The sequence below is a fragment of the Haliaeetus albicilla genome, chromosome 1 (genome assembly GCF_947461875.1).
Source record: "Haliaeetus albicilla chromosome 1, bHalAlb1.1, whole genome shotgun sequence".
Taxonomy (NCBI): domain Eukaryota; kingdom Metazoa; phylum Chordata; class Aves; order Accipitriformes; family Accipitridae; genus Haliaeetus; species Haliaeetus albicilla.
Genome location: NC_091483.1, coordinates 24,304,502 through 24,330,881, shown reverse-complemented (window position 1 = coordinate 24,330,881; position 26,380 = coordinate 24,304,502). Strand labels below are relative to the sequence as shown.

The 26,380-nt window shown below is 42.2% G+C and overlaps 1 protein-coding gene and 1 long non-coding RNA gene across 13 annotated transcripts in view; both read left to right on the top strand.

Annotated features, from left to right (window-relative positions):
• Nucleotides 1–26,380, top strand: part of LOC138685102 (uncharacterized) — a 466,921-nt gene that overhangs the window by 194,147 nt on the left and 246,394 nt on the right. The window lies entirely within an intron of this gene.
• Nucleotides 1–26,380, top strand: part of EPHA5 (EPH receptor A5) — a 203,818-nt gene that overhangs the window by 6,983 nt on the left and 170,455 nt on the right. For all 12 annotated transcript variants that reach the window (XM_069782205.1, XM_069782196.1, XM_069782261.1 and 9 more), the window contains exon 2: nt 9,518–9,582. In XM_069782205.1, the coding sequence (XP_069638306.1) occupies nt 9,518–9,582 (65 nt within the window). The remainder of the gene's footprint in view (nt 1–9,517; nt 9,583–26,380) is intronic.

The window sequence follows — 26,380 nt, the reverse complement described above, 5'->3', positions numbered from 1 at the left end:
ACTGGGGGTGTTGGTGGTGGCAAACACCCTCCTTTTCTCTCCCTCTTCCCTGGTATTTGAGTTGTGCAGGAGGTATGTTAGGAGGACTTTGACCAGGTAGAGCTGCTCAGGTGACCACTACCTGGAAGGATGAGAAGGTGATGTAGCATGTACTAACACAGCAGATCAGGGAATACTTGCATGAGCTGGTCTGGCAGCCCTGAGGAAGAAGGTGAGTCCTGCCTGTTCTCTTCCCTCTGGCAAGCTCCTGAGCATCAGCAGGGGTGCAGCTGGCATGCTCCTGAGTAAACTGTGCCTTGGGGGTATGCATGGAGAGGAAACAGTCTCCTGCAGAAGTTGAGAGGTTCTAGTTTAGGTGGCTGTGTAGCAGGTATTAAGCCTGTAGGAGAGAGGGTAGGACCCTGGGCTTGCAGGCTTTCATGTCAGGTACTTCATTTTGGTGCAGAGGGCAGTACTGAAGTGTCTTGCCAAGGTATTAACTCCTGGGTTCTCTAACCTGGATCACTTAATGTTAGAAAGAGGTCAGAATGACCAGTTTGAACTTTGTAATTCTCTGAGGGGATAGAGAAGCACCTGGGAGGAAATTAATCATTCAGCATCAGTAATGTGCATTTCATGATGTTTCTGTGTGGAGCTGTATCACTCTTTAAACTGTTTTGCATGTCCCAAACCAGTGAAACAACTTGGGGGAATTATCTGTGTACTTGCCTTTGTAAGTTAATTTCTCAAAAAACCTCAGTCATTTAGGTTTATCCATCTTTGATTTACTAATATTCACATTCATTTTTTTCATAAAATGTGTTGGCAATGTGCTGTTCCCCCTAGCAACCTCCACCTTCTTCCCTCAACAGAAATAGAAGGGATAAATTGTCAACTGCCCCCCGAAAAGCCAATAGATCACCTTAAACATTTTTTTTTTTTGCTCCCAAATGCTGTCTAAGCATTATGTCAGTTCCTTTTTTTCTGCTTGAGTGAACTCAGTGGCGGCAGAGCAGTCATTATTGTCAACACGAAGGCTTTATTGGTGATGGACAGTGAGGTCTTGTGAGTCCACTGGTAGTGAAAGCTGACAGCCTTGACACTCTGGGTGCGTCTGTGCCAAGTTTCTTTACTTTTGTTAAGTTTAGTTGCATGCATGTCCTGATTTTGGCTGGGATAGAGTTAATTTTCTTCCTAGTAGCTGGTATAGTGCTATCTTTTGAGTTTGGTGTGAGAATAAGATTGATAACACATGGATGTTTTCAGTTGTTGCTGAGTAGTGTTTAGACTCAGTCAAGGATTTTTCAGGTTCTCATGCCCAGCAAGCAAGAAGGCTGGAGGGGCACAAGAAGCTGGGAGGGGACACAGCCAGGACAGCTGAACCAAACTGGCCAGAGGAATATGCCACACCATGTGACATCATGTCCAGTATATAAACTGGGGGGAGTTGGCTGGGGGGGCCAGGGGGTGGGGGCAGATCGCTGCTTAGGAAATACTGGGCATCAGTCAGCGGGTGGTGAGCAATTGCATTGTGCATCACTTGTTTTCTATATTCCAATTATTTCTATTATTATTATTGTCATTTTGTTATTATTATCATAATCATTATTATTATTTTCTTCCTTTCTGTCCTATTAAACTGTCTTTATCTCAACCCATGAGTTTTACTTTTTTTCAATTGTTTCCCCCTTCCCTCTGGGTGCGGGGGGAGTGAGCAAGCAGCTGTCTGGTGCTTAGTTGCTGGCTGGGGTTAAACCATGACAATGCATAACAGAATTTGATCTCCATGTCTTTTAGGATACCTTTTAGGAATGGAGACCATATTGCTTTTAGTTGGTAATGCTCTGATTTAGGGAATAAGGTGAGAATTCACCTCAGCACTGCCAGCAGGTGTTTTGATTGTATTGGAAAGCTGTTGGGATTTTAGGGCTTGACTTTATGTGTGTGCTTACTAAGGTGCTTGCTTTAAGTAGGGTCTTGAAACTGTCTGCCTCCTTCAGTGGCTTGCAGATGCCTTGGCAGTGGTTGGAGACCCTGGGTCTGCAGACAGCACTGGTATTTTGTTTCTCCACACAGGCTGGTTGTCAGGTTGCTGGTTGCAGGTGCTGGTTGTTTCTTGCCTTCAGTGGAAGCTGCTTTTTCATTCTTAATGGCAGGGTGATACATGCCCAGATGGTTTCCCCAAAAGATTTGTGCTGCAGCCAGCTCGGAGATCCGCTATTGTGTTGGTACAGTGTTGTTTCCAGTGAATCTTGTGAGCGGGGCTGGAAGCATTTTGCTGACTTTCTTCACAGTGAATAAATCCTTTTCAATTAAATGGTGATTTTGGTGGGAATGGTAGTGTTTGCCATTAAAAAAAAAAAAAAAGGCAAACCATGCTGGAGTTAAGTTTCCAGGCACTTTGGTGTCAAGCTAATAATCTCCTGACCACTTCTGCTTTTAAGTTATGTATAGTGGGAGGAACAAATGACTGCCTCTTGTCTTGAGTGCAAGTCCTTGTAAAGAAGAAATTAGTTAGTTTAAAAATTAGTTAGTTTTAGTGGGTCCAGTTATTGAAGTGAGCTTTAGGTCCCACTCACTGGTGCTACGGCCATTGGTGTTCCTGCGGGGAAAAAATGCAGCCAACCCGAAGAACTTGGTCAAAGGGCAATATCGCACCCCTTGTAAACAGTATGTTCAGACAAATTACAGATGTAATGCAGAAATTACTGGGTAGAATTTTCTGGCTGATGTTATGGTTGCAGTTGTCCATCTGGCCTTAGAAACCTATGAATCTGTGATGCAGATTCTAGCGTTTTGGCTCTTGCTGTAAAAGGGAATCATGAGAAAACTTGGAGCAGAATGAAGCCAACATAATAAAATATAAATCTGCAGTTAATATTAGTTTGTGAGTTCATTAAGTAGTGTATATTTTCTTCCTCCAGTGGGCTATAAATAATAGGTACTGCTACAGCTTGCACTCTGCTTTAGTTTGTTTCCACTGATGGAAATGTTTCAGAGGTTCTTGCCTGTGTGTTTTGTCCCAACTCAGTGTAGCTAATTAATTGAAAACATCTGCTCCCTGATGACTTTGATTTCTTTCAAGAGTTTTTTTTATTTGTTTTTGCTTTCTTGGATTATTTTTGACTGTCACTTGTTGGAGCGCCTTGGATTTATACTTTTTGAAGAAATACTTGGCACAACAGGGAAAACAGTTGGAAAATGAATGGTAACAATACTGCAATAAAACCAGTGAAGATTTATGAAGCAGGAAAACTTTGACTCACGATGATGAAGAGTCCTCTGCAGTCAGTGTGTCTTGGTAGTGCTGTGAACTCCAGTAGTGCAGGAGGAAAGATGGGGAGGTATGCAGTGTAAAAGGAGAAACCAGCTCCATTAATGATGATGTGTTTGGCAGCTATACACCCTGCCTTGGGCAGAGGGAAAGAGAAGGAGAGCAGAGAGGTGTGAAGCTTGGTGGAGAGCCTGTGATGCTATTCAGGAGAATTCCTGATGAGGGTTCTGTGCAAAGCACTGCTGTTGCATCTTGTCGTACACCTTGACCCCCATCCAGCAGAGCATTTTACCTCATGCTTAATTGGCGCTGTGTGAGTATTCCCATGACAGGTTTCTCACAAGTATTTTAAGTGTAGTTGCTCCCACAAGCTATGAGTCACAGTTGGGGCTACCTTGATGTAGCTCCAACCTTTCCATGGGTGGCTACATCCTGCTGAGTGCTGTGCAAAGGGGGCCAGGAGCTGTGGGAGGAACCTTGAGGAGGATGTAGCAGCACTTGATTCACACCTTTTTTCATATGGGAGTTCAGATTCAGGCTACCCAAAACAATGTTCAGATTCCTGTTCAATTTGTAACAAAGGTATTAAAGCAGAGTTTTGCTTCAATTGTTTAAAATAAAACATTTTGATTCAAATGTTATTGTTTAAAAATGTGCTACTTTAGAAATCATGTGATGTTTTAAAATATTTATGCAGGCTTTAAGGAAGGTTTCTTTACTCCTGTTTTTGTGATGGAAACTGTAGTTACAGGGTATTGATTTCGTCAAAGATGATGTTCTTTTCCTCCTGCTTTAGGTGTATTTCAGTGAAATGAAAGATTCTTATGGCTTTACAGCTTCATGGCATAAACTCCATCAGCTTTTGCTATCTTGACTATTTTGCCTGTTCTAGAGTGATTTGTCAGGATAAGCTTTGGTAGAGCGTGCCCTGTGGTAAGCCTTAGCTTGCAAATGGTGCTCCTGAAGAGCAGGACTACTCCAGTGTATAAGGATTTATTGGAAATCAGCTCAAAGACTATGGCAACCCAGAAGAGTTCAGTCTTTTGTATGTCTGCAGAGACTTTGCCCTTGTGTGAGCGATGAAGGTTTTTCTGGAAGATTCTTACATACTGAAATGGCAGGAGGTATGTGTGGTTGGTAGGATCAGAAGTGCTCAGTGGTTTAGCCTGTTGGTGGGGGATTTTTGTTTTTTCAGCTGTTTTTTTTCCCATTTGAAATTGGAGTGAAGAAAATGAAGCTGCTCCAGCTGATCCTGCTCCAGACCAAAGCCAGAGGAACCATCTCGCTTCAGTGGTGTGACCAAAAAAATCTGTACATCAGTGGCTTCTACTTGAGGCATTGTACCATCGTGACAGACCTGTCCTGCTTTTGCCTGGGCAAGCTAATGCTGCCACATGGCACTCTTTTAGGTGGCTGTGTCTGGGGTGCTCTGCTGTGTGGGCAGCAATGTTGGTTTAGGTAAACGTTGAATGCCATCAGCCTTGGCATTTCTTGTGCTTACTTCCAGCCACAATCCCTGTGTAGCCATGGTGAAGCTGCTCAATGCTGGCTGTATGAATGTGATGGGTATCCAGTCTCCCTGTCAGAGATTCCTGAGTGAAAAAAACACTGTTAATTCACCAGCTAGAGGTCAGGGCAAAGGTTTAGATCACTTCTGGTTTTATTCTAACTTGATTGCTCACCCGTAGTAACCAGCCTGTCTGAGAACAAGAGTGTATGCAAATTCCCTGAGCTATTATTCTGTATTAAAAAAAAAAAAAAGGCTGTGGTATGACTTTAGACTTAATCATCATTTATCCTACCCTGAAGGCATGGAAGTTAATGATGATATAGATCTGTGCGGTTTTGTGTTCCCCTTGACTGAGCATTAGAAATAATTAGGGCTTGTGGGATGGATGCACTGATGGTGGAGATGAGCAGAAAACATTTTTGAATGTGTGTATGTGCCTCTTCCAAGTTTGCTGGCAAAGATACAGGTGCTAAGTGTGTGCTTATGGGCTCTGAGGTTTCTTACTTGTTCGCTGAGACATAGCTAGCTGGTGTTGAGGAGAAAGGAAGCGGGAATAAATGAATTCTGTTATTTTGGAGGCTTTCAAGATTATGGGCCAAGCAGAGTTGCTAGTGATTTCTGGATAGATTTCTTCAGCGGGGTAAGCTTTCCTGCATCCCAAGTGCTGTTGAGTACAGCTCTGGGTTATGCCTGCGAAGCATCTACAGCGTTGGGGCTAGTCCAGGGATTCCAAGCTCTACAGGAGGCTGGTGCTAGACCTCTTGAAGTATGGAAGCCTTAAGCCCATAGTTGGAGGTTTTCCTGAGTTACCTTCTTCAGTGACCTGAGTGTTTGGGTTAGTTGGTTATTAGACAGCCATGGCCAAATGCATACTGATGGTCATCACAGGTTGGATGGGGAGGAGCTGGTTCTGCTGCTCTAGAGAAGACCTCTGGTCTCTTTCTCTGCCTTGCTGTGGATTGAACCAAAGACAGTTTCAGGGTTGTTTTATTCAAGTGCAAAAAAGCTTCACCTCTTCCCAAGTAGCCACACGGTGAGTTATGGAAGCATCTGGGATGGTGGCAGCCCTTCTATAAAGTCTCTGCTAAAATGGTTTCCTCTGTGTTACAGGTACCTAGTTTACCTGCTGTTTGCCCACTGTTTCTTCCCCAGCCTGGCCAATCTGCAGTTTTTTGATGAAAACCATTTTAGCAAAAATAATGTTCCTGCCAGGCTGGAAGGTGATGGGAAGAGAGGTGGTGCTGAGCCTGTATGGACTTGTGTAGTGGGACTGTGTGCTGGTGGCCTCTCCGGCAGTATGGGATGGGAAGGCTGCCTGAGAGTGTCCCAAAAGTGCTGGTAGCACTGTCACCCTGCATGGGGAGCTCTTGCAGCTGGGCCATTGGAGGAGCCACCCCCTTGGACAGGGGATGCTGGGGCTCTGGCCTGGTTCAAGGCTGAATTGGGGTGGGGTTGGGACCTGGCAATGATGCAATTAAGGGACAGATGTAGTAGAAAGGGTAGGGTGCTGATGGGGAGGATGCAGATACCTTGATTCTAGATGGAGCAGTGGTAATTGGTGTTTATACCAAAATCTTGGGGATTCTTAAAACAAAACATTTTGGTCCTTGCAGTCAATTTAGAATAACTACTTTAGAATAACTACTGGCTAAATATAGTCCTCAGAGCAGATCAATGTAATGCAGAATTTTAGAAGACAGACTGTGAAAGCAGTCCTGGGTAGAAGCTCATGGGGCAGCCAGAGGCTCTGCTGTGCCTTAGCAGCCCCTCAGAGCTGTCTGAGCTGTGCTGGGAGCCCCCCCAGTCTCCAGAGCAGCCCAGGCACAGCCGGAGCTTAAAGTCACTTGTCACTTTTTGTGTTCCTGGCATGTGAATTTTGGATTACTGTGTGGTGCCTGTCAAAAAGTGTATCCTGTCCTCTGCTATATATTTTGTTCTATACAGAATTCTACTGAAATAAGGGAGGAATTGAGTCTTTTCTAATTGGAGATTTAGTATTCAGCTCCACTGGCTGACTCACCGGTAGGAAAATTCCCACTGACTTGAGTTAGAGTTGAATGGATTGTATTATCTTTTCATATGCAGAAAATTATTTTGAAATTGAAGTTAATAACAGCAATTTAAAAATTGTCATTGATAGAAAGATAATACAATATTTAGTTGTATCATGTTCTTTTTATGATCTGATGCTTGAAGAAAAGCACTTTTTCTGCTTTTTTCCTTAATTAGCATGTCATGAAGAAGTTTGTGGCATCAAATACACTATCTAATTACATTCATTAGTAGCATCTCCAGGACAAGTTTTAATTAAGTTGTACAATGTAGATCAATACTTGTTTTGCATCCATTGCAACTTACGACAGGAATATACTGTTCTGCACAGTTTAATTACAGTGATTGTAATAAAAGGAATTTGAGTAAACCTGCCATTTTGGCAACCGCACTCCTGTCTCTTGCTTTTTAAAATAGTATACAGTTATACTATGGGACATGTTATTTATGTGTCCTATTTTGAAGAATATTTTAAGGTTAATCTTTTTATCCCATTAAAAAGAAAATGCAGTGTGGTTCAGGAGCACTTGGGTACTAGTGCTTGACTTCAGCTGGAGCAGGAGAAATTAATGAGCTTTTTACCTGAAGACTTCAGGAGGAGAAAGACTGGCCATCACTGTGTAGATGATAGCAATGCTTTATTTTGCTTAGACTGTGGGGTGGAAAGCCGCCTAATTGTATGTTTACTTACTGTGAATATAGTTCAGGCTGGTCTCCGAGTATTGCTTCCACCAAATGTCCTCTAGTTCGGAAGCATTGCCAGCTCCCAACTGTTCTCTGTTTTGGCAGGAGAAAGCAATCCAGGCATGAAAACCCTGAGCTACCACATGTTTTTGCTCAACATCATGGAAAATATACTTGACCAGGCAGAACATCTATATGCCTTATGACAGTGTCCTGCATTAATATTTGCATAAATTGTGAAAATACCTGGACAGACAGATCTCTTTTGGTGCCAGAGCTGAGAACTGATTTTTTTTTTTTTTTTTTTCTACCTCGGCATTGTATTTTTGTATTTTGGGCTGCTTTTGTGTACAAGGGATTACAGTAGTCAGCCTTCAGTACAGTACAATGATTAAGATCAAACTGACTCAGAGAACTTTGTTTTTTCAACCTAAATATGTTGTTTAATCTTCATTTGTTTTTTAAATACTCCTTAACATTTTAAAGGAGCATGCCTTTTAGTTTAGTATACTTCTGGGTTTTCTTACTATGCCTCTGTAAATAGTGTAATCCTGATATCTCAGGTACTCACTTGGCAGCATTTTTAATTTTGTCTGCGGTGCCTTGCAGTGGGGTGTCCTGGGCTGGTGTAAGAAAGGGTCTGTATGCCCCGTAGGTGTTTGCACTGGTGTGTTTGGCTGTGCAGAGACAGCAAATCAGCCTGATACACAGGTACTAGGGGTGAGGGTTATGATACATCCTTTATGCTTGTGCATGCAACCTGTTTGTTCCTCTTCCCTAGCAATCTTTAAGTAACTACATGGTTGCATTTCTAAAGGAGTGACTGCAAAGCCTCCTCCCCCTGTTTCAAGCTTGTTCTTGGGCTAGATCATCATGGGCTGGAAAGTCTTCAAAGTCCAATTGTGAAAACTTCCAGTGGGGTTTTAAAGAGCACATAGGGTGGAGATCAGGAATTGAAGACCCAGTGAAATCTCTTCCTTTTCAGGAAGGACATGAGTACAAAAAGCGAGGTATTACGCAGACAAATATACTGTGAGAAGTGAGTGTTGTAATACAAAGTGAAGGAAGTGTGCTATTAAAGTGGAAGAAAGTTCCTCCTAGGTTGAGATTTTGGATGACAGCTGTTGATTCAGAGACAACCTTTTAACTTGGGGATTTAAAGCCCTGGGTACAGGAGGTAAAAGCTCAGCATCAGAAGCTGCTGTTTTTCTTAGCTGAGTTACGAGTGTGTGGATTTAATTACTTCACACTTTTTACTCAGTATTTCAGGTAATATGAGGGGAAAAAATGTATAAGCTTGGGAGTGTTTTTTTGCTGTTTAATGGAGATTGTTGATTGCTTATGGGACTTAACAAAGCTACTCTGAATTTAGGGGGGGGGGGAGAAGATCCCTTGGATCTCTTACAATGAAGTTGTCTAAGACTTGGGGAAAAACATGGGAGAGGGAGAAAAGAATCGATTCCTGATAAGAGTAATACTGTAATACATCCACATAAAATACTTAAAAAATTGAATTCATAATAATTGGGAAACTCTGCATGTTGTTTCTTGTTTTATTTTTGTCTTCAATGCCTGATTATGCTAAAAACATATGCCACCTTAGAAGAGATGTGTGTATAAACATGTATAGATGTTTGTGAGTGTATGTGTATACCTATATACTGTATGTCTTCCACACTGTGTTTATGTGTATATGTCCTATGTATTTATTCCCCCCAAAAGACCAGATTCTAAGAATGTGCAGGATCTGGGTCGTACAGAAGCTTAGTGTATTTGCAACTTGGTTTCAGTGGCAGATCTCAAAGGAATAAAGTAATGCTATGCGTAGAATTATTTTCAGTGTATGACCTCATTGTTAGAGGAGTTTATTGCATTGTTGTTCTGCTTTACAAAAATCCAACTTTCTTGGTTATTTATAAATAGCCTGCTTACCATAGCCACCCAAACCTTGAAATATTTACTGACGTTTGAAATCCATCCATCTTTCTTAACAGGTTTTTTTTTTCTTTTATTTTCAGTGAATTTACTGGACTCACGCACAGTAATGGGGGATCTAGGATGGATAGCCTACCCAAAAAATGGGGTAAGTCTCTGTTGTTGTTTGCTTTTTCTCTCTCTCAAATTATACTAATCGTTTCCATTCGGAAAGTAGACTACTGGGTTTAAAAACTCCCTGGAGTGATTTGTTGGCAATGGAAGGGAAAAAAAATAAATAAAACAACAAGCTGTGACTGGAAAAATGGAGCTGTGTGGCTAGGGGATTGATTTATTTATGCAGTAGAGCCAGCCACAAGTATTAAAAAAAAAACCAAACCAAAAACAAAACAAAAAACAAAACACCAAAACAAAAAAACCATGAGTCAGCCTCCTCACACCTCCCCTCACCAAGAAAATCCATGATGTTATTTAACTTTTTTTAAAAATATAAATTTCTGCTCTTTTCTTCTTATGCCTTTGCAGTAAATGTACAACACAATTTTCTGAAAGTTTTCTTCTGAAACACAGGGTCTGGGACACTGCTGTGAGCTTTAAAGGAACAGCGTTGTTCAGAAATACCTCTCAGGCACATGATAAAATTCTGGGAGCTGATAACACTGGAACAGGAGCTGGGTTTTAAGTACCTTGAAGAACCTCTGTCCCTTACCATTACCTATACTGAGAACTGAAAGAACCTGGCCTCTTAATTTGATACCTGAAATAAGTGCTGAAGTTTAAAGACATTACTACCCTCCAGTGTGTCTGCTTGGCCTGACTGCATCGTGCGAGCAGTCATTGCTGTGACTTTAGGTCTTTGGTTTGGCTGGGGCATCCTCGATGCTGTACTGTAACAGAGCTTTGGTACAGTCTCAAAAGGTTGACTTCTGCACAGTGCTGAGTATTCCTGTCAATTCCCGGGACCCATGAGCACTGTGTGAGTTGAGAAAGCATCCCAAGACAAATGCTGTGCGACTGAGCTCTCCAACAGGGCGGCTCTCAGGAATGTGTTATTCCAGAGTTTTAGTCACCAGCTGAAATGGGCTGCAGAATTGTCTTGGATGCCAGTTGGATTGTCATAAAAATTGTGGCAATGTTTATATAAGACGCAGCCAACCCTGCATATATATATATACGTTACACAGTGAATTAAAATCTGGCTTTCTGTATATTCTGTGTGGATGAAAGGTTGTAGAAATGGCAGCCTCACTCAGACAAGCTGCATGTTTGCAGGCACTGGTTACGGCAGGGATGTAAAAGCTACATAGGGAGCTGAGTTTATCCTCAACTCAGTTCAAGATCTAATCTTGTTGTGGTCAGAGTCTATAGCATATTTTTTTATCTACTGATTTAAAGCCAAGAACTAAACTTGTTCCCCTGGCATGTGTGGGCATCAGAATAACCAGTGCCAGATGTGCTGGCAGAGCAATGTGTTGGTGCTGTGGCACACCATAAAGATCCCGATGTCCACTTCTTAATGGAAGATTTTTCCTTTTTGGACACCCTTGGTATTTTTCCTATGGTATAAAGCACCTTTGCTGTATATCCCAGTATCCTTACGGGAATATCAGTAGGAAAATAACTAGGCCTGAGGAGTTCAGAAGACTTCTGAGTCTGTGTAGATGAGTAAATGAAAAGCTAAATATCCTATGCATAAGCCTCAGTTGTGTCTTTTCATTATTTAGAGACACCTTTCTATATTTACAAGCTCAGTTTCCAAACAGCACCTGGAAGTGCATTCATGAATGCCAAATCAATGGTTACTGACTCAATAGGGAGATTTTTTTTTCCTTAAATTAACTTCCACAAATAAAGTGAATCAGGCAGTTGGTTTTTGAATTTCTAGAAATCTCCTCTTAATCTTCTTTGTTTTCATGGGACATCATAAAAATTCAGGAGGTTAGTCCAATTGTCTCTTTTTTGGCCTAATATATTTGCAGTATTTTACAAGTACTGAGAAAAGTCTTTCCAGATTTACTTCTCTAACTCCCTTACATGCTCTGCAATCAGCTATGCTGCAGTCATACTCTGTTTCCTTAATTTTTTTTTTTAAAAAAAACATCTAACTCGTATAAATATTTTAAGTAACTTTCACTTTAGGGTTTGAATTTGGAAAAGGAGGGAGCTTTAATTGAGATCAGAGATATGGAAGCATTTTTTGAGGTATTTTTATACAAATTTGTTATGTCAGAATGTCCTCGTAGGGAAAATTTTGGAAGGTCCATGTATCTGTCTGCACAGTGCCCCATCAAGGAAAGGAGCAGAAATGGGATAATGTATCACACTTCGCAACACTACAGTGTGTAGATACAGACCATGTGCTGAAGTAAGCTTTTTGATGCATGGTATTTTATTATTGCTATTAACAGTATCTTGTAGAGTCTAGTCACTTTTCAAGTACATGGTAGCAATTTCAATGGTGATATAGTTCCAACTGAAGATATGTTAGCTTTTGAAGCAGCCTTCAGCTCTTTTAGTGTTGCTGCTTCCTCACTTGATTTTTGTTAGGAATCTTAAAGAAATGTACTATTTTTCCTAGAACCACATGTCCTACAAGTAGGAGATTGCACCAGGAGCACAGCTGCTGTTAAAGAAAGCAAGTGTTTAGTCTTTGTAGTTGTATGGGAGTGCTTGGGAGAAGTTATCTGTGTATCACAAAGGCTCAAGCTGGTAGGTTTTGAAAACAGATTTCTACATTTATTGAAAAAAACCCCACTACCGCCACCAAAAAAACAAAACCCAACACAAAACCCCCACCAAAACAATGGGGCTAAGAGGTCCAGTCAAGCCAAATGAGCTTGCTTTTGGCAGATTATTTGTAGGTATCATCATCTAATTTTTTGTTATAGCTGTGTGCCATGGTAATTTTTGTGTATTAAAGCTTTAAAACATTCCATGCTCCAGGGACGTCTAGCTGCCCTCATTTAGCCTGTTGTTCACCTCATTTTTGCTGAACACAATAGGAAAATGTGATCTAACTTGGGAAATGAAAGCAGCAGTGAATGGGAAGGAGACTGATCCTCCAGTCTGGAGACAGATTAAGCTTAGAGGTAGACCTGTTTCATGGCTGTAATTCCAAATAAAGCACCGCAGCTGCTTTAGTCCCCACAAGATCAGACCTTGGTCTACTGCTAAACAGTGTGCACCAGCTCATCTTGTGAGTAATGGGTTTTAGGGGAAGGGAGAGGAGCGCTTTAGCCAAGGGTTGCCTCTGCAGAGCTTTGTCTAGCCCGGTCCTTATTTGGTACAGGTTTTGGTAGTGTCTAGTTTCCTTGCAGCCTGGCCAGCCTTCATTTCCCCCATGCACATAGAAGGTAAGAAAAATCCCCCCTCCTCCTTCGTATGGAGTATTGAGGGATCAGGGGAAGTGAAATGATGTGAGTGAAGTAGGCTGTGGCCAAGCAGGGGTTGAAACAACGTCTCCTGGTGTGAAGAACTGGCTGTTTGCAGGAGAAGGTGCTTTCTTCTTTCTGCTGCTTTGCTCTGAAGGATTAATGAATCGTGGTAGTATGGCTTCCTGGCTGCCCCACGAGGCCTTCCCTGGCTGTGTGGGTTCAGCAGCTTGCAGCAGTAGGCTCTTAAACCTGCAGTTATATCTGTTAGAGCGTGAGGAAAGTCCTTGTGAGGTCTGCGTGGCCATGGAGCTCAGAAAATGGACTCTCTCCCTGCCGGTGGAGTGTTGTCAGCATGGAAGTGCTGCCCCTTTTGCAGCTCAAGTTGGGAATTGATCCTGTTATTACATGCCAAAGGGACAATTTGGACTTGGCTTTGCAGGTCATGTAAGTTTACTTTAACCTGAAGGAGGTCATTGGGATTATCAGAGGCTGTATCAGAAAAGTCTGGTCCCTCTTGTGTGGTAGGAAGCCCTCCAAGCACATCAACAAAACCAGTCAGGTTTTCTTATTGAAGCCTATACTTGTACAGCAGGTCTGCAAAGCCTTTTACCTCCGGACTGATTCCTGGGATGCCTCTTAGGATTACCGAAACTGGGCACATCAGAGGTTTACATGTGCATTATATATGGATGGGACACCAACTAGCTCTGACCTACAGAAACTGCCTGCACTTGCCTGTGCTAAACATACTTGCTTATTGTGTGGAAGGTCACAGAAGTAGGAACAAGGGTAAGTGCTGTGAGAGAAATAGCCGGGTCAGGTCAGGCAGTGTTCGTAGGCTATATTGCCTCTTCTTCTCCCTTATTTTGGCAGGACACTCTGCCTGATGCATTTTGACTCCCTGCAAAGCCGTAGCAGGGGGAGAAGCTAGAAGAAGTCCCCTGTAAACCTTTGCTGTTCAGTCTTATTTGGTCTGGCCAAATAAAAACACAGCCACTTCTAACACTGTCCAGATAATTGCAAAAGTTGCTGATTAAAATAAATGCTTTATTTTAGCTGGCTTGATTTATTCAGCGATTATGTCTGATTTTTGTTTCAGTGGCTATAATAGCACTGATTTACTTGTTTCAGACCCTCCCTCCTTTCAGGGTTTATTTTAAAACTTATTTCTTTACAGCGTAGAAGTACTCTTTTTCTGTCCAAATCAGAGCATCGTACACCTGCTTTGCTTTTGTGTAACAATCCTCTTCCATCCCCTCCACCTCCTGTTCATTTCCCTGACCTTCCTCTAGCACAGAACAGGAAAGCCTCTGTGGTCCTTGGGGTATTGGCTGTGTGCTGTGGCTTGTTGCGCAGCTCCATGTGCTGGAAATTTTTTTTAGGCTCAGACAGGAAAATAAACATGTACTAAGGAACCTGGTCCTGTGGAGATGTTAATAATTCTTTATTCATTGCAGAAAAGGAGAGAGCTAGATGACTTCTTGCATGTGAACAGCAAGAGGGAAGGCAATTACCCCTGCTTTTGGTGGTTGGTAAGGCCAAATACTGAAAGTCAGGGGGGGTAAATTCAGCTAGATTGATTCTGCAAGTTGCTTCTCATTTATGTAGGATATTGGTGGGTTTGATTTTTTTTTTGAATTTTTTTCTTTTGCAAGCAGCATTTCTGGCTCATTCTTTTGAGGACAGGTACCCTAAGGTGCCTCTCTGAAGTTAAAAATAACAGTGGTTTAGATTACTCAGCGTGCTTCATTCATGTTGCTCTCTGTTGATCTTAGTTCAGATAGAGATTTTTATACAGGAATCCTAGATTGGAAGCAGTGTTTGTCCTCAGGGATAGAAATAAAATAAAGGGGAAGGGATAGGGGGTAGCGAAAGGAGGAGGAGGATTCTTGGCACCATTGAGCTGTGTCATGTAACTATGATTATAATTGGCATTTTTGGGGCAGTACTTTTGGCAGCCTGTGTTGAGGTGTTTTTTCCTTTTTTTTTTTTTTTTTTTTTTCTTCCTGCAAATGCTGCTGCTCAGCTGTGACCAGTGTAGAAGAGGAATCAGGGGGATATGCTGTTGTGATTTAACCCCAGTTGGCAACCAAGCACCACATAGCTGCTTGCTTGCTCCCCCTCAGTGGGATTGGGGAAGAGAATCAGAAGGGTAAAAGTGAGAAAGCTCATGGGCTGAGATAAAGACAGTTTAATAGGTAAAGCAAAAGCCATGTGTGCAAGCAAAGCAAGACAAGGAATTCATTCACTACTTCCCATCAGCAGGCAGGTGTTCAGCCATCTCCAGTAAAGCAGGGCTCCATCATGCATAACAGTTACGTGAAAACACCATCACTCCAAATGTCCCCCCTTCCTTTTTCTTCCCCCAGTTTTATCTGCTGAGCGTGACATCATGTGGTCTGGGATATCCCTGTGGTCAGTTGAGGTCAGCTGTCCCAGCTGTGTCCCCTCCCAAATTCTTGTGCCTTCCCAGCCCCCTCTCTGGTGGGGTGGGGTAGGAAGCAGAAAAAGCCTTGACTCTGTAAGCAGTGCTCAGCAGGAACAAAACCATCCCTGTATTACCAACACTGTTTTCAGCACAAATCCAAAACATAGCCCCATACCAGCTACTATGAAGAAAATTAACTCTATCCCAGCCAAAACCAGCACATTCTCCACCCCTTATTCCATACCATTTACATCATGCTCAGGTCCCACACTCTCCAATACATCCTCATTACCCTTCACCCCCCTTTCCATCCTTGAATATAATACACAGATATCATTCCCTTAGTCTATGGACCACCCCTGTAAAATGTCCATAAAATGCCCAGAGATGTCCACCGAGTTCATTTAGTCCATGAGTTTGGGCTCCATCTCTTACGGTGGTCACTCAGGACAGGAGGAGAGGTTGTGTGTTACACGGAGTTATTGGGGCACCAAAGCCAGCTCAGGTCAGGTCACTGCTGCACTTGCACTGCTTCTTGTAAGGCTTGTTGTCCGTTGGCTCAGGTAGTTCCTACTATATTAATTCCTTTAACATGCAACTCAAATCCTGCATTACAAAAGTTCAAAGGTATTTCCATTACAATCTCCATGCTTGGTTGCTTTGGGCCTAGACCATAGGATTTAACATTGCAATGAACTCCTCCCCTTGCCCCTGCTCTGGCTTGGACTTACCCATAGACTGCAGTCCCTTAGGGGAGTACCTGTTCCAAGTGGACCCTTATCCATGAGCCACAGTCTCTTCAGGGGTATACCTGCTGCAGCATGGACCTATCCACAGCCACAGATGCTTCGAGGTGTACCTTCTCCAGCGTGGACTTATCCTTGGGCCACAATCCCTTCGGAGGTATACCTGCTGTGACACAGACAGAAGCACGGCCGCAGATGCTTTGAGATGTACCTGCTCTGGTATGGACTTATTCACAGCCACAGACACTTTGGGGTGGCCTGCTCCTGTGTGGACTCATCCACAGGTCACAGTCCCTTTGATTCAAGTTCACATTGAAGTTCCAGCCTGTCCAGTGCAACAGCACAGAAGCAGCAGCAGTGCCCTGGCCATCTGCCAGCCCAGGTGCATCACCATTGCTGTTATCAAAATGTTCCCAGGCACAAAAGACTAAAATGATAAGCAGTACAGCAAGCAGTGAAAGCAAAAAGCAGCCACTAAGAAGCACTAGACTCTAATATACAGCGAGGCAAGCAAGCCCCATGCTTGCAAGCACAGAGGCCTGTCAATTAAAAGCTAAACAGCACTAACAGCTATAGACTTGATCTAGCACATTCCAATCAAATCTGTCCTTATTTTGAACCCTTTGAGCCCCATGTTGGGTGCAAAAAAGGAGTGTTGTGGTTTAGGCCCGGCTGGCAACCAAGCATCACACAGCTGCTTGCTCACTCCCCCTCGGTGGGATGGGGGAGAGAATCAGAAGGGTAGAAGTGAGAAAACTTGTGGGTTGAGATAAAGACCATTTAACAGGTAAAGAAAACAAGGAATTCATTCCCCACTTCCCATTTCCAGGCAGGTGTTCAGCCATCTCCAGGAAAGCGGGGCTCCATCATGTGTAACATAGCACCATACAAGCTACTATGAAGAAAATTAACTCTATCTCAGCCAAAACCAGCACATATGCTAACATGGCAATAATGCAATTCATACTGCAGCAGGGAGCATAATGGAAATAAGTAACGCCTGAGTAGGTGAAAAGAATATATTAACGACACCCTAAAAACCTGCAGTTTGGCTGCTTTGTTTACATGTACGTGCTTTTGTGCATGCACAGGTTAGTAAGAAACATAATGCACATCGAAGTATTTGAAGTTAACTGAGCAATCCAAACTAAAGCAGTACTTAATCTTCTGTTATGTACAGAATTAAGGAATTTTACATGAGTAATTTGTGGGATGAAGTTGAAGTCAATAGAGTTGAAATATATGGGGTGTTTGTTTTCCACTAGGATTCCTTAAGGTAAAGTACAGTATCTGTGTATATGTAAACTTCTGCTCTCTGTGACCTTCCCCCTGATTCTTGTGCTTACATGGTCATTTTTTGCTTGTATCCCATGGAGCCATGATGATGTGTTTTCTTTTGGTTATGCTGCTGGTTTTAGTGTGCCAGACTGACTCATGCATGCTTGTATTGTATAGCATAAGTATAACAAAAGAGCTTGAGCTTTGGGTCTGAAAAGACACCAGAAGTTAATAATGCAGTTGTGCAGGACCCTTGTGGTAATTGAACTAAACTGTGTTTTAAAGCAGTGCTGAGTTCATGTTTCAAACTCTGAAAGCCCCGGAGTGAGATTGAAGATGCTGGAGTTAATGGGAGTAGGGGCACTGCCATGAGAGCTGAATTTGGCCAGCTGACTACTGTTCAAATTGTTGGATTTCCCTGGTAAGTTGTTGGCCTTGCTAGTGCTTGTAGAGCTGCATTTGTTTCACAGAGCTTAACCTAAAGAGATCAGCTCTGCAATGGAGAGATGCATCTTGTGTGGAAAGGCTGATGGAGTTGGGTATAGCATAGAGTATTGGACTGACCTACAACCACTTTGAGGGATGCAGAGAAGAAAAGAGTAACCTCTTGTGCAGGTTTGCAATGGGTATGACAAGGAAAACAGGATTTGTTTTAGCTAAGCTGATTCAGGCTAAATTTGCTGGAAAGTACGTACTTTCTACTGGTGCACCTTTGGGGCAGCTGTGGGGTTTCTTTCACAGGAGGTCTCTGACAGCAGGTCAGACCATAATCTCTGTTACTCTGGACAAGCAGAGTTCATCTCTTCTGGAGGAACAAACCAGGTGATCGCTTTTGGCTTTTTCCAGTCCTACATCTGAAGCCCTCCTGTCTAAAAGCTTGTCCTGACTCTGTCTAGGGTGAGATCTGTTTTTGTTTCTCTGAGCTTTCCTTTTTCTTATCTTGCCGTGCTTAAAAACCACATTACTGTTACTCATTCAACACCCTGTATTTAAGATCCACTCCTTTGATACTTGCAACATATTAGCTACGTATGTAGCTGCTTTTAAACCAGAGTACCTCATGCTAGATAGCAGTTCTCATTGAATAGCCTTACCGTTTTATTCATGTCCTTTCTCATATCTTCTTTCCTATCTGAAGTTAAATCTTCTCACTCCATTTGAGAATGCTCTTAAACTTCTTGTCCTGGACTCTCAGCTAGCTGCCCTTTGGTTTGTATGCTGTTGACATCAATCAAGCCTTTATTTGGGAGCAGCATCTGGTGAGGCGTAGGTCTTATTAAAGGACATCTAAAATGTCTAGAATACTCTAAGGTACTGTAAAATAAATTAATACTAGTAAGATTAAGAATAAAGCAATTCTTTATCTCTGCTAGAACTGTATTACTGGAATAACACATTACTATCCTGGTCTTGAAAATATACCACAGAAAAAATCAAGGCTGATCCCTCAGTGTATCGTTTCGTAAATACAGTTGTCAGCATTAGGTTCCTCCACACAAGCTCATTGGGCAAACAATAATCTCCTTTCATACTAAAAAGTCTTTTTTTTTTCCTCTACTGTCTAGCAATTACGTTTGGGGATAAAAGAGCTTTGAAGAGCTTTATCTTCTAAAACCATTGTTTTCTCTGTTATTTTTGTGCTAGTTTCAGAAATACTAGTATCCAACAGTTAGTGACCATACAATTAAAATGTATAAATGTAGTGCTGCTATGGAGAATCAGAAACTTTGCAGAATAAAATATTACCATTACAGAATGCATATGCAACAGCCTAGGGTTTATAAAACATGCATTAGGATTTTGTAGCTTATGTTGATGGATTTTTTGTGGTATATTACTACTTCATATGCTAAATATATGTACCAGTGCGTTACTTATCACTTAATTGCATAATCCTTTTATAAGACTTAAAATGCGTTGGCTTTGCTCTTGCCCCATTTGACAGCATGTATTTTTATTCAGGTTAATGGCTTTTTTGGGTAACTAAATTCAAGAATGCCGTCCTGTTTGGTTTTCTTTTCATGTTACTCATTCAGGAAAGCCAACTCAAAAAACATGAAATAAAATGAATGCTAACTTCATAACATAAACACATGGTAGGTTTGTCTAGAAGGAGAAAATTTTAAATGCAAAATTCCTGAAAATAGCATTAAGATGGAAGCTGCTATTTTGTCTTTGTGACCAGTGGTTGCCTCGTGTATTGCACAGTGAACGAAGACAGTAAAAATGAGAGGCCTTTTTTGAAGACCCATCACCTAGCTTAAAACCAGTAAGGAGAGCTTTTTGATTGACTGCTGTTTTACTGCAAAGCCCTGATACGTGGCTATTCAAGAAATAGTTCAGCAGCTGAACATCTCATCCATTTTTTTTAAGTTATTAATGGAATGGTCCAGGATTTTCAGAGACTGAAAATGGTGGCATCATGTTCTCTGTTTGCTTGTCCTGGTCACAAGACCAGGGGGTTTTTCAGTTGCTGAAGGCTTCATGCACATATGAAAGGGGAAGGTGGGACTGGGTTTTTGGCTATTGAAAGAAAATGCCAGTATTTTAGTTGGAAGCTGGTTTTGCCTCAAAATATTTTGGGTTAATATTCTTAATTTATCTTAAGATGTCTTCATTTTGGGAGGAAAAAGCATGCTGAGCTATGTGATTTAGTGTGTTTGACTAAAGCAGGCAGTAATTATGAGGTCTGTTGCTTTTAATATTGGAAATACTGTGGCAAAACAGATTGGAGATTAAGTACCAGGAGTACACATGGATGCATATACGTCCTTTCGGGGGTTGTGTGTTAACTCTTCTCCAAAGAAAAGTGGTAGCTCCTCTCACCAACTTTTAGACTCTTCCTAACATGAATGATGAAGCACTGTTGAAGGGAGCATGGGTGACACCTGCCTATCAGTCATCTCTGCGTTACCACTGTGACATTGTAAGCTGCCAAGCCCCTGTGATCGATTGTACCCCATGGGCTGAACAGTGAGTATAACAGAATTGCAGAACGTGATTTAGCTGCTGCTTCCCCTGCCTGGTCAGAGGGTTGGGGGGGGGAAAAAACACCCAAAAACCTTGAAAAAAGAAGGAAGAAAAAAAAAACCAACCCTGCAGTCCTGTGAAGAGTTGTGAGCATTTAGGGGAGAGAGCAGTTGTTTTTTTCCAAGTGTAATGGGAGATTACTGTTCCTCATTTCTATTTCAAAATGGTTTACTGAGAACACATCAGTGATATAGTAGTGATTTAGTTAGGAGTGAATGGCACTTGCATGTTAGTTTGATCCTTACCTACCACTGTATGATCTTAGTAAGGAATAATCCAAGGACAAGTTGCCGGATAGCTGCAGGGGAGCTAGGATCAGGCCCTGGGTTTGGTAGGAAGCAAGCTCCACCCCCCCCCCCCCCCCCCCCCCCCCCCCCCCCCCCGAGAAGAGTGGGGGCTGTGCATCAGCATGTTGATGGAGGAGGAGGAGGACAAAGAGTTACCTGCTGAGCTGGGCACCTGTGGGGCAGGTCCCCGGAAAAGGGTGGTGATGGTGATAAATAGAGATTGCTGATGGCTTTTTAAAAACTGTATCTGTCAGACCAGGCTGAAACACCCCCAGCACAGCCCTTGATTTGCCTCCTTTTGCTGCTTTCCAAGAAGGAAATTATTAGATACCTGGGTTTTGCCAAAATGCTCTGGTAAGTATTTAACTTACGTATTCTTGCATATTTCTCTTTTGTGTTCATTACTCCAGCAAGTGCCATGCCAGTGCTTTGATTATATTAAATTCTTGATTTAACAAAATGAACAGTAGAAAAAAATAAAATGATTCTATTTTAGGCAGATGTGTTTAAATTGTTGGAAAAGTTACCCATTCCTAAAGCCTGGTTTCACTTCAAGAAATCTTACTGATTTGGGTGTATATGAACTACCTGCATATTGAAACACAGAAGATAGTATCCTGTAGATCTGTTACTGTGCTGAAATAAGATAAACCAGAAGTTTGTAAAGATGTGTGCTTTCTGTAGATAATTACCCTCCTTGGGATGCTTTCTTGCAGTATCAAAGATGAGAACTTTTGGCTCTGGAGCGGGGGAAGGACTGAACATTTATGTTGCAAAAATTCTCATTTGACTTCAGCAAAAGTTTTTTGGGGCAAGTGACCTGGCCCTTGTCTTCAGAGGTCTTCCTATAACAGCAATGATTCTTCCTGTAATATTGACAGTCTGTAATGCCGTACAGAAGATGCAGTTGGCAGAAGAAGGTAGTAGCGCGGAGTATTTCTTAACATGATTTGAGATGGTGTACGCCGTTAATCCATTTGCAGTTCTGTTCCAGTTGCAAGGAAGAGCTGCAGGCTTGGTGTTAACTCTTGTTCAAGTCAGCCCCTGCCCTGACTTCCCTTTGGCTCTGAGCTAGGCCAAGAACTGGTGAGTGAAGGCAGGGTGGGAGAGGAGGTGATGACAGGATTTTGTAATTTAAGTATCTACTTCTTGAAAGTGATCTTTCAGAATTAATTGATCTATCCGGTGTTTGAGTTTCTCTGTGATGCAGATGTGCTGCTTGTAGGGAGCAGTCCTGCTGAGATGATATCCCGAAGACCAGCATAAACCAAGCAGGGTGGGAAAATTGTCTGTTTCTGAAAAGGAGGACTCAGACTTGCTACTTTTTCCTCCAGCTGATTAGGAAAACTTAACATCATCTGCCTGTGCTGGCAACCTTTTTCACTGGGACCTCGATTTTTTTTCTGGGGAGGGAGAGGGGTTTGTCTTTGCATATTCAGCCTGCAAACTCCAGTTACAGCACTGATGTTGTGATTCTCCTGGTTTCCTGCTGGAGCCTCGGGGTCATTTTTGAAGTTTGTCACTTGAAGTTGAGGGCCATCAAAGTAACTTCTGCTCTGTACGATGTGTGCTCGGCATTGCTTGCTACTGGTTCAGTCAACAGTAAAGGACAGCAAAATTGTGGCCTTTGGTTTTCTATTCAGAAACTTTGAGGGTGTTCAGTTTTGTTTTATTTTAGCTTTATTTTCTTCAGAAATTGGGAAGATTCACACTTGAGAGTTTTGCCTTGGTTTCAAACCTCCAAACTGTTTGACTGGGCAGCTGTTGGAGCTCCTTGCAAGACATAATTTTAAGCGCTGTTACAAATTGTAGGGCATGCACTGACTGTTTTAGTTGATTGCAATGCAAATGTATAGTAAGCCCATAAATCGTATCCAGTGTTGTGATTACAAATCATTACAATAATGCGAGATTATTCAGTTTGTCACAAATCCTTCTAGACTACACAATTAAAGTCATAACCACAAGTATAATCCTGTGAGATAAAGTCACTTCATTACACAATCTCCTTCTGGTTTACTGTTTGCTTTATTTTGATGCCAGATCGAATAATGAACGTTCCTCTGTAGTTAACTTCAATGACAGCATATATGCTTTTTGTGTCTCTGCTAATTCTGGAGTTTATTTTACATCCTTAAAAATATGGATATTGATTAATACAATAGTTGGGCAAAGCCCTGATGATTTCAGTTCTAGTGCTGGGAAAATCAACCTAAAAATGATGAAGTTCTAGAAAACAATTCCTAGTTATGTCAGTCACTATAGATGTCTTGTCAGACTATCAGAAAATAAATGAGTTGTGGTCATTGATACGTGATGTTAGGTGATGGGGTAGGTGACTACAAGCAGATTGGTGCCTCCCTGCAAAAGCAGTGGCCGCAGTCACTCTGCTGCAGAATTACAGTGAAGCAGAGTACGGCTGCTGAACAGGAATGAAATGACTAGTTCACTTGGAAACAGATTTCAGACCAAGTCAAGTCTTTTTGCACTGTTTCAGAGATCCATCTCCAATCTTGTGTGGTACTTGTCTTTTCCTGATGTTGGATGTCATGATGCTTCCAGTGCAAAGGAAACTGCAGTGGGCTAAGGAGCAACTTGTGCCCATCAGCCAGAGCCTGATGACTCAGTGTGTTGGAGTAATTCTGATAAATACCCAGACTGAGATAATCAAAACCTGTCAGGGGATTTGGTTGTTGTCCTACTTATTAATTTTAATGATAATTGAATATCTGTGCCAGTTACACAGGCTGTAAGCTCAGCTTCCCAAGCCCTGTATATTCAATTTCAAAATGCTGCTTATTCAGAGTCTGGTATATTTAACTCAGAGGGGTGGTCTTGATGTGGACAGGCAGTACAGATAGGCAGGAGCTACTGTGTCCTTTGGAGTCACAGTAACTAAGTCTGGCAGAGCCTGTTTCTCAGAGCTGTATAAGTTTATCGAGCTGGCAAATGTCTTTAGCCCCCAGGGGATTTGGTTATGATGCTGCCTGTATAATGTTTGCAAAAGGCTGTTGCTGTGAAGGTGGTGGAGAGAAAGTGGGGAATCTTAAGCAGCCCTTGCTCGGTGTTTGCAGAGCTGTTTTGTTGGATGCCACTAGCCCAGGTAAACCTTTTGGACTCCTCTCTTCCCTGACCCTTTTGAGCATAGCGTTACTCCTGAGGTTTTCTGCTTGCAGGGTTAGCTCCTCCAGTGCTAACCCAGGGTGTTTTCCCCCAGCACCTCTTTGCAGAGGCTGACCTCGCCGAAGCTGGATGTGCAGAAGTTCCTGTGCATCTCTCCAGGTGTTGCAGAGGGTCTTTGGCAGAAGCCAGAATCTGTGTTGAGAATTTTTGTATGAGAGGGGCATTTCCCAGATGAATTCTCTGGTGCATCTGTTCCTGCTGAAAGAGCACCTAAGTGTCCCCATTGATCAAGGATAAAGCAAGTAACCGAGACCCAAAATGGGTGCTAGTGCTGTAGGTATCCTGTGTTTTCTTGAACTGGGCATGAGCTGAAGTTAGCAGTCTTGATTGTTGCCTTTAAAAAACAGAGTGTCCCCTTCCTCTTTTTGTAACCTTTGTTTTGTCTGTTCAAAAATAAAGCAGCAAAGGGAGAAAATAGGGTGAAAACAGTTTTTTCACGCACAATGCTGTGACGAAAGCTATTACTTGGCAAATTTCCTTTCTTCTCTGCTCTGCACAGTTTTAAATCTGAGAACTGAACTAGTTTTCTCCCATATTACAGTAAATATGTAAGTAATCAAAATGATATTAAGGAAGAAAGTTGGGCAACTCCCTGCTGTTCAAATATGTTAATTGCAAATCATTGACATTCTAGACATGCTGTTTCTTACTGAGTTATAGTTTCCTTGCTGGTGGAGTAAAACAATCAATTGAAAAAAAAGCACAATATATTAGTATTTGCTAGTTCTTGTTATTTAAAAATAAGAGCAGATTTGTGAATGTGTGAGCTGAAGGTAATGGTGTTGTAGCTTCATAGGATTTAAGACCAGTGGGTCTGTTAACATTATGCAGTTGAATCTCCTGTGGTATGTGCAGTGTAGAAACTTATTCAGGGGTCCTTGCAGCAGGTCTGTAACCTTGGTTTGACCTACAGTGCATCTTCTGGAGAGGGATTTCTTTTTGTTTTAGTCTTCCTCATATGGTGAGTCCACCATATCCCTTTGTATCTTGTGCCAACAGCAAGCTGTCCTTGTTATAAGGCAAACTAATCTTTCTAGCTTGAAGTGGTCAAACTTCAGTTCTCAGTCAATGGGTCTTGCTATGCCTCTTCTTGCTAATTCTACAGGTATGTACTAGTCATCGCCCTTCCTCCTCCCCACACCCCATTTCAGGCAAGTAGAGGCCACAAGCAAGTTAGCCACATCCCAGCCTTCTCTTCAAATTTTTTTACGGATTTTTATGCTGTAAAATAGGTTTTTGATCTCTCAAATAGCTGTCAACTCTTCTGGGATCTTTACAATTTGTCCTAGCTGAAGTGTTGCCGTTTGCAATGAAAGTGGCTTTCTGGAAGTGGTCTTAGTAAAGTGTTGCATTATCTTTTTTTTTTTTTGCTCTGCGAGGCAAATGGATCACGAGGAGAAGAAAAATCATCCTTGTGATGGAAGCCAGGTAGAAGTTAAGGGGGAATCTTAGTGGCTGCTCAGCTGCATGCTGTGGCAGGGAGGAGTTGAGGTACAGGGCCAGATGTATCCATGACCTGAAACTGTGCTAGACCTGTGCTGAAGCCTCTGCCATCAGTTAACCTGGGCACTTGGTTGTTTGGTAAGGGGAGTCCATGGGAGACGGACGTACTACTACATGAGTGCATCATGTACATAATTTCTGGTGGGAAGACAGGTTCCTGTTAGAGGAAGATAGCACCCTGCAGCCTCCTAGAGCCCTAGGAAAGGTAGGATTCAGTCCTAGCTCAGCATCAGCTTTAGTGCAAGTAAAGGCTTCAAGCCTGTGAAGCCAAATACCTTGCAGCAGCTCAGGACTCTGCATCCCTGAGCAGAGGAGACTGAACTGAAATCACCTGTGTGCTCGGATGGCCCATCTCTGACTGCTTCAGTGCACGCAAATATAAAAATTCCCCTTTTGTGTGTATGAGTGGTAGAGTTCTTTGGGTCTGGTCCTATGTCACTCGCACCCAAGGTGAGGGGAAGCTGTGGAAATGCAACAACAGGTTTTTGTGTCGTTCCCCTAAATGGCTTATTCCTTTACTTAGTATGAAGTTTCTTTCACTGCTTACTGTTTTAAGTTTCTTTGTGCACAATAATTTATGGATGAGAGCACACGTTATGAGAACACTTTATGGACTGTGCACTGTGGGGGCAACTTTTCAATGTCAGAGTGCCATTTCTTCAGCTGTCTAACTTTCAGTGGGTATGTGTTTTGGTAAGAAGAATGATGTCAACTAACAGTGTAACCTGTAGAAGTGCTGTTTCCTATGCTAATTAGTTCTTCCTCTGAGAATTGTACTTTTAATTTATTTTTTAAAGTGCATTCATTCAGCCTTTTCCTTTCAAACTTCAACACTTTGTGAAACACACGTCCAGTTTCACTGAAAGAGCCTGAAGCTGAAGAGACAAAGTTTGAAAGGGGATTGATTTCATGGTCTAACTGCTAAATAATGATGAAACTGGGTTTGTAATTTCATGTTTGTGTGAAGTGGTCAATCCATCCATTTTGTAGAGTGAGTGTAAGGCCTAGAAGAGGGTTGGATAAATAATCGTCTGTAGTTTCTGTGCTGAGCAGTGCCTTCTGGGGACTCCTGAAGATTATTTAAAACTTTTTTTACTGGAAGTTCAGGCTACAGATG